At 39.5% G+C, this 12,405-nt stretch overlaps 1 protein-coding gene across 5 annotated transcripts in view; it reads left to right on the forward strand.

The window, feature by feature from the left end:
• Window positions 1–12,405, forward strand: part of BCAR3 (BCAR3, NSP family adaptor protein) — a 90,725-nt gene that overhangs the window by 33,601 nt on the left and 44,719 nt on the right. For 3 of the 5 annotated variants that reach the window (XM_027879973.1, XM_027879974.1, XM_027879976.1), the window contains one exon: window positions 8,293–8,620. In XM_027879973.1, coding sequence (XP_027735774.1) covers window positions 8,293–8,620 — 328 coding nt within the window. Of the gene's footprint in view, window positions 1–1,962; window positions 2,103–4,397; window positions 4,506–8,292; window positions 8,621–12,405 lie in introns of those variants that run through there. The other 2 variants (XM_027879978.1, XM_027879975.1) reach the window with 2 other exon arrangements.

Raw genomic sequence — 12,405 nt, forward strand, 5'->3', positions numbered from 1 at the left:
ATATTAGATAAATTTAATTTTCTAATCTTTTGTCTCTTCTTCTTCTATGTATTTCAACACTCTCTGTTTTTATTTTTTTCTCTCTTACTTTATACTAACCTTCATCCTTCCTGAGCTTTTTAGGCAAAGATTCTACTCATAGCTATGAAAATTCACAGACTTTCCCAAGAATTTTCATCTTCCTTCCTACCTACTTCTGCAATATACATGATGGCTAAAGAATCTTGTCGTGATGACCTAAATGTTTCTTAAGCTCTAGCTACACTTTAAAAGACGGTTCAGTGTTTTTTCTGGGTCTAATTGCTTAATTTAAAAAATTAATAATAATTGCTGTGAGATGTTTTGGATAGCTCAGATTGCAAAATTCAGTGTTCTGGACAATCCATAAACCCCCAAAATATAATGAGGTAGATGTCCTAATCCTACCCCATGCCCAGAGATGTCACTGTGGTAAGTCAACATGTGGAATTTTAGTCCTGCCACTGTCACTATTGGATGTAGTTTAACTTGGTTAGAGTGACAACACCATAGTTTCATTTATTTTTGATGATTAGTTTGACAATACACAGAGGTCCTGGAAGAAAAATAAGTGGATCTTTAATTGCATTTTTCATTTAGATAGCTTAGGACCCCAACCTCAGCAACATCATTGTAGTCAGGCTCTGAAGTAGACACATCAGAAGCAGTTTATTAAAGCTAGTCCTGATAAAAATGGAGAAAGTGAACAAAAGGATTGGACACTAGAGTGAAATGGCAATAGGGCATGAAAAGGTCTTCCAAAACAGAACCACCATACAAGTAGGGGGCATCAAATATTTAATGTCAAAATCAATTAAATGTTTGGTTAGGTGGAGAAATATTTGCCTCTGGAAAGCTAATGCCCACAGGATAGCCATGAAAAGGTTTGCAGATTGTTGGCTTATGAATGCTGATAAGATGGAAAGAACAATGTTACTGAAATTGCTTTGAACAACTGGAATAACTATGGCAAAACCAGAGAAATGTTGGCCAGGCAACCTGAAAGACTGAGCCAATGAAAAAGAGACAAATATGGTGTTAAAGAAAAAATTGACCCCAACAGTGCTTTTAAAGTCAACTGAGTGTGCCTTAATTTGTATTTAAACAAAAGCCCTCTGGCTGGGTCAGTGGTACAGCTGAAAGTGCCTGAGGTAACTAGTTGAAATTGAAGGTTGTATCTATAACTACCTGAAAGTAATTATATTGAAGGTCTGCTTTACCAAAGGAGCGTAACTGGACATCTATTCTGTCAGTAGCTCTCGATCCTGTACAGCTGTTTAACCCTTTGGCACAGAAAATGCATTTTATCTCACCAACCTGTTGCACAGATAACTCCACAGGACCTGGTGGGACGAGGGGGAAGTCTGCTAATGTAAGTAAATTGTGTGTGTAAAGTACACACTAATAGCCTTCAAATTGTCCGTGAACAGGCTGGATTTAGGAAACTGTTAAATTTTGCTGTAGAGCTAATTTGAGTGGCGAAATTATGGAAGTCAAGTTCTTAAATCCATGGAAAAGGGCAGCGAGCGGTCACGGCCCGTCAGGCTCTGGTGTGCCGGGGGCTTGGCGAGACCCAGCCTGACGGGGCGGAGGGTGGGGCCGGGGCTGTGACTGCCGGCCCGGGTGGCTGCGCAGCTCCCGCAGCCGCTGGAGCCGCCGGCGCCGCCTCCCCGCTCCAGGTGAGCGGCGCCCGGCAGGCTGCACACGGGAGAGACACCGAACCAGCCCCGCACTGACCCGGCCCGGGCGAGCCAGCGATAAGGCTGGCTCTGAAGGCTCCGGCTGAGTCATCCTTACTTAAGTTATCGCGAACTGCGCTTCTTTAGGGCAGGCTGGAGCTGGTGTACGTGCCGGTTCTGCCGCGGCACGGCCAGACCTTGGGCTCTCCTGAGGACGTCCCAATTCATTTTCTGGAAGCGCTCCGGACCGCTGGTGTTGCGGCTCCGGCCTCCGGCCACCCATTCCGGCTGCCGCTCCTCCGAGAGACCCGGGCGGGATTCACTGCCCGGGAGATCGCTTCGCCGGGACAAAACCTCCGACTGATCCACAGAAAGCCTGGAAAGAAGCAGCAGTGATCAGACCCGGTAACTGCGGGGACAGCGTTGTTCTCTCGGGCAGAGAATGAGGAGTTGGTTTTGTACGTGAGTGAGTGCGAGCGTCCCTCTGTCCCCACACCACTGTCGGGGCAGGAACGGGAAGAAGGGCGAGCCCTGACCCTGCCCGCGGGCTCTGGAAATGCCGTAGCTGGAACAGTGACTACTGAGACGTTTGATAAAGTCCTTAGGTTTAGTGGGAACGGATTCCATGTAAATCTGTTAAACGCTCTTTAAGTTTAGAACACTAGTGTGTACTCGAGATGTTTCACAGAGTAGAAAGAAAAGAAATAAGAAAGGCTGTTTGTTTTGTTTTTTTTTTTGTCAGTTAAAGAGGAGCATATGTAAAAGCACTTCTTTCTGTCTGAATTTGTAATTTCTATAAGTTGGTTGTTAGTTCGAAATAATAGTGCTGAAAAGGTCTTTTAGAGTGGGTTGTTGGTTTTGCATTTTTTTCAGTAACATTGTGGGAACAGAGGAGCGGACAAAATAGTAAATGACTTCCTATGCCAGAGAAGGAACAAAAGCTTGAATGTTGAAGCATTAGCTAAAAAATGCTTAGATTTGACTGTAACCTTGGTAAAGTTCTCTGTTCCTGCCAGCAAAATGGGGAGGGAATGTTTATCTTAAATCAAGGCTTCATACTGTTCAGATTACTAAAATAACTGATTAGGCACTTACATTTCAGAAATTAGGCAAAATGAGATGATCTCCACTTATTGAACCCTCTTCAATGATCACTTTTTCATGGCATCTTTTGTAGGTATCAAGGCATTCTACGTGTGAAAACTCACAAAGAGAAGTGTGGGGTTTATCTGTTTCTCTCATCTTGGAAAAAAAAGAGACATTTCAAAGATAACTTATCCTGGCCTGTGTGTTTTCTATTGTGTGAGAACAATAGTTAAAAATAACATTTTATAAAGGTTGTCAGATTACAGCGCAAAGATGTTTGGGGAGGGGGGTGGAAATTACATGACATATATGAGGAGAGAGAAGGAAAGCATGAACATTGTGATAGCACTTCAAGACTCTTTGGAAGCACTGACCTGACTAATCTTGTGGGGAGTTTTTGATGTTTGACAGACTCATGTTTTTTTCTGATACTAGCTTAAAGCCTTTGAACTACTGCATGTGCTTTCTCAGTCTGTGTCTCTGTATCATAACAGGCTGTAGGTTCTTGAACCTTCCTGTTCTTCTCAAAGTCCTGTGACCTGTTTGCTATAGCAGCTACTGCGTCAACTTATTTTTTTAAAAACAAAACAGAAGTTGTAGAAGGCTGCTTCTAAGCCATTTTGGGGAGCAAGAATCCTCTCCCTTTGGTTACACTAATGAAGAACACTACATTGCTTCTAGGGAGACAGTTAACATGAAATCCACCTTGAATTTATAATGGTTACGGTTTTAATTGTATTTCTTCCTATGACATATTAACTTTAGTGCTTTTCAGATATGTTTTTTCTGTTTCCCTAACTTATTCTCTTACTACACCAAAAAAAAAAAAAAAAGATAAATCTGAGAAAATTGATCTTTCTTTTTGTCCTGAACTAGACTTTCTTCACCATTAAGGTCAATCACTTTCATTATTTTCTGTGTGCGTCTGCAAAGTGCATGCAAATGTGCCAAGTAACTTAGCAGGGAAAAGGGAGTAATGTATCTCCCACTTGTCATAATTTGGTTTTGCTGATTTTGAGGGAGGGTGGGTGGGAGGAATTTGTGAGGAGATTTGATATGGTGAAAGTAAGTACAGTTTTCAGGAAAGTTGATTACATCTATTAAAGACATGAGAACGTAAAGCAGTTGTTCTTCAGCTGAATGTATCATGTTCGAGCCCTCTTAGCTTCATGGCACATGTCATGGTAAAGACATGCTAATACTATGAGGGAAGTGCTACCCTAACACCAGGTATAGACTTCAGGGCATCTGATCTAATAGGAAGAATCACACAGACTGCAGATCAATAAGGCTGAGAGAAGCGTGGATCCTTTCATGTCCAAAACTGGTTTTGATATAACTCAAGGTGTCGAGAGTCTGATTTGGAACTCTGAAATTGCTTTTCTGTCTTATTTGATGAGGTTTCCATTGGCATGAGCATATCCATCTTTGGACTGTTTGTTATGCCATTTGTGCGTCTCTGAGGCCAAACTGGAGATTTGCCTTTCCCTCACTTCCCTTCCTCCAAAATATTGAAACAATAAAGTAGAAACCATTGCCACTAGTTGTGTAACATGGTGATATGGAAGGGGCACTTATTCCTGTATCTGTGTCTGTTTGAATGAACCATCAGAACACTTCAGATTGTCTGAACTTCAGAAAGTTTTCATGAAGATGAGTTGAGCCAGAAAATTTGGATTTGCATCCCAAAGCCAAGGGGCCAAGAGCAGAAGGATATATTTAGTATGTTGTTTTAGGGAGGTGAAAGTTGTTTGTTTCATTGTTCATATGACTCGTTTTTGGTTTAAGCAATGATGTGAAGAGGTGCACAACCCATCAGGTTAGAACTTCATGCCTGTTTGGTCTTGCCCACCAGATAGGTATATTATTCTGTGTCCAGTCTCCTACTGTTATCCTAAGTGCCATGTTGATTTTAGAGACCTCTTTGTTTGTATTTGCTCACTCTCATTCATAGCAAAAGATGAGAACGTCAGAAGTTACCTGGAAACCTTTCATGCCCTCCACTTCTCTGAATTCACAATAAGACTACTGAAAATTCTGTTCCCACGTATTTTTCCAAGTTACAGACTGAAGAAAGAAAAATGCCACTCAGTATATAAATACAAATTCACTTCCCATTTTTAACATTATATTGGCACGAGTCCATCTTGTTTGCACCTATTTGTATGTTTTCCAAAGGGCTCTGTTTTGTTAGGTGCTGCGTTTTGACAAATAAGCATGTGTACAATTAAATTTCAGTTTTTTGAGCTATCATTCTGTTACAGTTTTTACCATTTCCATTGCTGTGTTGATGTTCAAAGCACGCTGTTTCTTAGGGAGTAACATTTTCAGGGTTTCTATATCTAGAAAAGTCAAGCATTCTTTGAATCATGTACTGAAGTATTTGAGACATTCCAGAGTCTTCAGCTGAAGAGGCTCCTTCTTTGCAGTGTTTATATTCAATACAAGAAAAACGTATAGATAGTTTGGCAAGACTTTTGTTACTGAGCTGATTGTCGTAGTTCTTTGTTTACATTTATGAAGAATATATAGTACAGCAGCAGATAGGCAAGCAGATAAATTTATGGGTAGAAGTTAGCACACCTGTTGTTAGGAGATTCTGGGCTTTCTTGATTTTGTCAGGGTTTTTTGTTTGGTTGAGGTTTTTTGGCTTTTTGGAGAGGTTTTGGAGGAAGGATAGTTAGAAATGTCAAAGTTTCTGCACACATAATTGTGGCTAAGTGTCTTGCAAGTTCTTGAATGTAGGTGTTTTTGTACTAACTTTGGAACTCTACCTTAAAACAAAATTCAGGTGTGACTTTGAGGACTAGGTACTGAATTTGTAAGTCCCGTGATGGTACTGAGAGTACTTCTTAGAAGAAGCAATGATTAGGACAACTCTGGGAGTTTTGTTTTCATTCTTAAGGACTTCTTAGGAGTGGAGGTAGAATGGAAAATACATTACAGCAGGGAATCATTGTTTATGTTTTGAAAACTCTCAGATTGTTGGATTGGAAACTTACTGGATTGCCATAGCAATTACCTTGTGATTTGGTGAGTAGAGGGAATTCTCAACTTTCTTTGCGGATCCTCAAACATGAAGCAACCAACAATTTATTGTCATGGTAAGCATAATGTGAACTCATCTGGTATCAACTATTAAACCAAAGCTTTTGCTGGTTATATTTATAACTGCTTAGGTTTGATACTCACTGGCATGTAATGTCACATGTGCCATTTCAGCATAGCAGTGAGAACTGCTAGGAAAGGCTAAGAAAAATCTCATTGGATAACCAACACTGAATTAGTTGGAATTCAGAGGTTTGGAAGTGGGTTTTTGATAAACTAATAAGAAAGTACAATAATTAAATACAGAATTTCAGCAGCCCCTGAAAGGAGAACAACAACATGTTTGTGCTATATAAGCAAACTAGCTCCATAAGTAGTGTTTGACAAAAAGCTGAGTTTTCAAATGATCATGTAAATTCCAAGCCTTTCTTTCCCCCCTATTGAAGGTTATTTGTATCATTCTGTCCTATAAAAAAAGTTGAAGGTACAAGAAACAAGCTCTGTCAGTTTGCTTTAGCTATAGGAGGTTGTAGCTTTGTGTTACGCATTTGCATTTTAGATCTTCCTATCTGTGGACCAATTGTTTTGTTTAACAATTGTAATGCAAAACTGACTTTATAGCAAGTATTATGACAATAACTATGGGATTTTTTTAATACTAGCCAGCAGAAACTGTGTCCTTCAACCACATAATAAATGGAGATATGATTTAATATTTCATATTAAGGGCCATGTGCTAATTTATGGCAGAATTTTTGTCAGAGTGTGTTTTGTTTTCTTTAGGATTTTGAATTCTATTTGGATCCACATAACTAAAAATACTAGTTCTTATTAATGCCTCAACTCTTTTCTATTCTTTTCAGCAAGAAACTTGACCCAAGTCAGAGATTCTCTCTAGGCAGAGGTGCTGTTTCCAGAGAACCTGTGGTCTGACAGAGGCTTGGCAAATTGAAGAATTTAAAAAAAAAAAAAAAAAATATATATATATATCAAGATGTTATTTGTCATCTGTAATTACTGAGTATTTACTGTAGGACTTTCAATAAGGGAGAAATGGGAAGAGATTTGTGGTTGAAGTCTGAAAACCTTATCCAGCCTATGAATCTCTGCAGTGCAGCTGACAGGAAAAAGCAGAATTTTTCCATAATTTGAGATCAGCTTTAGCATTACTGTAAAACTAAGCCTGTTATGATAACCTCCGAGTAGAAGTAACAGTAGCTTCAGAGCAGAAACACTTTGATAGTAGCTGTGATATTGAGGCTGGAGAAGGGAGCAGAAGGACTACAGAGGCACCTCTGTTTTCCTTGCAACCCCTGTACATTCCCCAAAACAGGAGGAATTCTTGTGCAGCTGTAAGCAGCTGACTTCCAGGCTACTGGGCCTTCAGGGTGCTAGTCTCGTTTTTCATCATGAAACTTGACCAAGGCCAGAACATATTCCCCCTGTCCATAACTGTTATTTCCAAAAGTACTTCTGCTTTCTGATTTCATATCAATCTCTGCTGCTCCTGTGGCATTTCCAGTTTTTGTGGGAAGCACCTGGCTGACTAACATCTAGATTAAATAAGATAGGACTTGTTGCCCTTTGGGTCTGGTGACATGTTCAGTAGAGTGGTTTTTGCAGGCTAATATAACTGCATAGGATAAGGCAGCCTGTCTTCTGTGATGGCACACTATAAACTGAGCACAAGGCAGCATTTTTTGAGGAACAGAACAGCAATCTGTTAATGTGCCTGAAGTGTTTGTTTCACAAAGCTTTTTGCTCACGATAACAGAAAAACCTGTACTGTAGGGCAGACTGTAACTAAATGTACAAGAGACTGACAGCTTTGTGAATCTGTAATGTCAACAACGATTTGAGCCAGCAGGCTGGGCATGCTGAAGAAGAGAATTCCAGTAATCTGCTCCTGCCCTTATCTCTTGAGCAGAGCCGTTTAGTTTACAGCCTGTTAAAAATATGTGACCAGTTATCTGCTAGATTTATTACTTGAGCAAGACTCCTCAGCAACAGTTTCTCCTCACGGTGTGCCAGCTACTGGGCTCAGAAACATATTCTTCCAAATCAAGCTGTAGTGTCCTTTATTTTTAACAAAATGTTCTTAAAACTTGATTTTTGTCGGTGATTCCAAGTTGATGTCTGCATCTTCAGAGGATGTGAAGGAGCAAAAAAGAGGAACTCTGTATAGAAATGGAGAATTTTTCAGGGCCTGCTCTTGTATGTGTGTCCAGATTTGTTGTTTTTTGTTGTGACTTTTCACGTGTGTAGAAGTTACATATGGGTGTGCTCGGTGTGCGGTTGGGAGCAGCGTGACTGGATACCGGTGACACCTTGAGGGATCTGACTGCCTCAGGGCAAAGCAGTTCAGTTTCAGATACCTTTGTTAGTCATGCTACTTAACTTCGTTAAAGGGAGGGTTTTGATGATGGATACATTGTAAGAAATGTTGGTTTTGTTTTTCCAGAACCAAAAATGATTGCTGCAGGAAACTTTTCAAGTCTTCCCAGAAATGGCCCAGTGAACCGCCAGTTCTCGTTAGCTTCATCCATGGACCTTTTGACCACTAAACCTTCACCAATTGAGCGTCGCTCAAACTCCTTTCAAGGCATCTCTATCCACGGCACTCTCCCCAGGAAGAAGAAGGGGACAGTTCCCACTAGGTCTTGTGATATGTTTAGCCACGTGGGAACGTTGCCTTACACCAGGACACACCGGCAGCAGCCACCTTTTGTACAGGATGTTATAGAAGAGTACCCTCCAGAAAATGAGAAGAGCAGCAAACTCCATGGCAGGTAAGTTGTAAACCCTTAATTTTTACGTATGTTAGTTGCATAGGAGTTCTTATGTATTCTTCTAGACCTCTAAATGTCCAGTTATAGGTACAGCTGTTTTTTATTAAGTATTCTAAGTTGACTTTTCTCCCTAGTACTCAATTTAGGTCTTGATGGAAGACCTAAATAATTTTTAAGGACTAGGTCTTGCCTCTGAATCTTTAAAAGGTATAACACTGTGTGTGCTATTGCTATAAGGGAAATTTTTACAATCTAGAAGTCATTGAATTGCTTTGATGTGACCCATTGCATTGTTCTAACTGAGCAGTTTTAAGCAAGAAGTCATAACTGTTCAAAATTGGATTTGTTCTGTATTCAGTGCTTATATAGGTGGAGGGCAGAGAAAGAGAGGGTGGTTTTCCAGCTGCCTCCATCCTAGAGCTACGTGTGAGCTATTTTTCATGAACACTCAGTAGAACCCAGTGTATAGATTGGTTTTCTTAGGATTTTTGCTTGTGGTATACAGGATAAGGCTTTCTTCTCGCTTGAAAATAAGTCTGTACTCTATACTCCATTCATTTTAAAAGAAGAAGGGACCCAGGTGTGTTTAGTATTCCTCTGTCAGTGATCTCTGAGGTGTACCTGCTTACATGAACTGGCTTTTTAACATCATTTGCTGGCTTTTTAACATCAAAATCATTTGATTTGGATACTTTTAGAGTATGCAAGCAGCCTGGGATGCTGCCGTGAAAAGAATATGGTGATATGCAATGAAGTCTTATGTCTTCCTTCTCAAGAGCAGTCACTAAACATAATTTGCAATAGGTTTTCTTTTATTGAGAGACCAAAACCGACTGATAATTTGTGTTATGAATATGATAACCTTGTCTTACAGAGAACGCTTTGGCACAACCAGTAATAATAAGAACAGAATGCTTGAGAGGAAAACCTTGGGAAGGTCTACCTGATCAGAATTAAAACACAATGCTTTTGAAGTAGTAAGAGATTCAAAGGATGTTGTCAGGGCAGCCTGGGAATAGAATTTGTGTCCATTGAGTCATAGCAGCAAGTGCTGTTCGTGTTTGATCTCTCAGTTACTTTGCTAAAGCACACATCGAATGCTGCCATAACAGCTTTTAACAATGGCTTACTTTAATTTTTAAATGGGACTTTATATGTTCTGCTCCATGACCCGACTGCCCAGCTGTATTAGAGCAGAAGACACTTCCAACTTGACAGTCAGCAAATATATCACTTCTTGAGTCTCCTTGCAATGCCACTGCACTTTTCATTAGTGTACTTTAAAAGAAAACTGAGAGAGAAACTGTTTTCCTGTGGTACATGTTTGACTGTATGTGCAAGGGTGTATATTCTAATGCCTGCTCTCACCTTGACATTATCTGGACCTCACAGTGTGGGTGAGTCTAGCTTACCTTATCAGAGTTTTTTTTTAGAAAACCTGTAATATTTTTACTTGGGTGTAGGAGCTTGTGAAATAGTGTAACATTACATGGATATTCTCACTCAGGAGTACAGCAGTCCTTCATTGCTGTAATGCTGCTTATAAAAACTAAAACCATGAATGCACATTTTCATGAGACCTTTTCATGATACATTGTTCAACCCTACTGCTGTGTTTGATGCCAGTGGGCCAGAACTAATAGTCATTAGGATTACAGGGTTCTCGTGCACATGGATCTGATTATTTTGAACTGTGGAGCAGGCATGTCATAGTTTGGTTGATTAAATTTTATTTAAAAAACATAACATTTTCAGTAATTCAAAATGCGTAATACTCTCTTTAATATATAAATACACTGTACATAATTTTGTGAAGTAAACTGTGCCATTCCCTAATTAAATTCTCCTGATTTTGAAATTCTTCTGAAAACTTGGAGAAATTCTATTGCCAGTTTTCAAAGCAATAAGGTTTTGTTCTCTTCTTAGTTTGGAAATGTACACTCCTGTTAGTTATTTAATTCAAGGGGAAAAAAGTTTTCTTCCTAAAGTTTTCTTTTCTAAACCCCTGAGTTTTAGAGTCTCTTAGAAATAATTAAATGGACAAAATCAGAAGCAGCTGAGCTCTTGAGTTAGTTTTATTAGCTAAAATAAGAATTAAAATAAGAACTTGCAAGAAGTTCTTCACTTACAAAAGAGAAATCTCATTTTAGCTTGTAAAACTAAAGCTACTTGTGTGTAGTGTTCTTTATGGTCTGATGTTGATAATTAAACCTAAATAAAGCATAATTGTAATTTCTCTTTGACACGTGGTCTGTGTGTTATCTGTATTTATTTAGCTTTACCTTGTATTATGGTACCTTTCCTTAAAAGAAAATTGTTCAAATTTACATCTGTCACTAGAACTTGGAGGTTTGGTTTTTTTTTACCTGTGTCTTGTGGCTACCATTATGAAACCCAGAGTTTCCACTGCACTTGGATGACTGTAGTTCTTCATGGCTGACACTGCAGTTTAACTGACTTGTGGCATTTTCATGCTTCTTCATCTGTGCAGCCAAATATCCCTCAAATAAATAAGACATAGAAGCACTGCAGAGCTGTCACTATCACAGCAAGTTCCAGTGTACTGATGAAGGCAGCTGTCAAAGGCCAGTCTGACATTCTGTACCATTTCAATTGGATGTCAACGATATCCATGTAGTCTTGGGTTAACATGGAAGTTTTCTCTCTTGGTCTGGTACTGGCTCTGATATGAACATACTTGAATGTTACCTCATTGTAGAGATGCGAGGAATTTCTGAGGGCTTATTAAGAAAATGGAGTAGAGCAAAGACTTTTGCAAATATCCCAAAGCAAACTAGATTCCGGTATTGATACTGTGCTCTGTTTCATGAGGCAGTGTGATTGCAAGAGCTAGCAGAACAAGTAAATGCTTCTCGGATGGTCTGACAGCTGACAGCTATGGTATTCTCTGTTCCTAAACTTCCTAATAAAACTGCCTGAAGAACAACTTCATAAAAACTAAGTCTGGTTCCAAAAGACATGTTTCTCATGCAAGGCTTATGTTTTGTTTGAATTCAATAGGGCTGCACATATACTACCCATTATAGAGTCATAGAATTGTTAAGGTTGGAAAAGACCTTAGAGATCATCAAGTCCAACCGTCAACTCAGCACCACCACCGTGTTCACCATTAAACCGTGTCCTCAGGTGCCATCTCCAAAGGTTATTTGGACACTTTCAAGGATGCTTGACTGCTAAAACTGTGTTTATGAGAAATTTGGCATCTGAAGGAAAGAAAGATCAGTTAATTTGATCCTTGCCCTGTATATGTAATATACAACTCCTTGTAGAATGGAGCTTTGGATAGTTTGGGAAAAACTATGTGGTTACACATTTTCATTAAATCACTATGTTCCCTCTGCTGAGCCTTCCCCTAGGAAGTGTTGAAGCACACCATCTGCCAGAAATGATCACTTCAAGTTTTCATGCTAATTAAAGCCTAGAAATGAAGCTGACATTAATTTACACTGGCAGTTTCATGTACAGGATGTTTGTGAATATTCCTCATTTAATTCCTGTTTACTCTCTTTCCCGTAGCCATTTCATCTGCTTGTACTTGCAAAGACAGTTTTTTATTCAAATTCCATTCTTTGTCTGTACAGACATTTAAATAATGGAGTCACTGATAAGCAGTAGGGTTGTATTGTTCAAACTGGCTTAGAATCAAAATACTTTGTGCATTTCTTTTAATAATGTATAGTGCCCTGAGTGCTTTGTTTTATCACTATTTATGAGAGGTTCTGACCTAGCAGCTGGTCAGAAATAGATCTGGGTCCCCCCCCCCC

Source organism: Empidonax traillii, unplaced genomic scaffold (genome assembly GCF_003031625.1).
Source record: "Empidonax traillii isolate 1590-97213 ecotype Southwest subspecies unplaced genomic scaffold, ASM303162v1 scaffold62:size2133460, whole genome shotgun sequence".
Taxonomy (NCBI): Eukaryota; Metazoa; Chordata; class Aves; order Passeriformes; family Tyrannidae; genus Empidonax; species Empidonax traillii.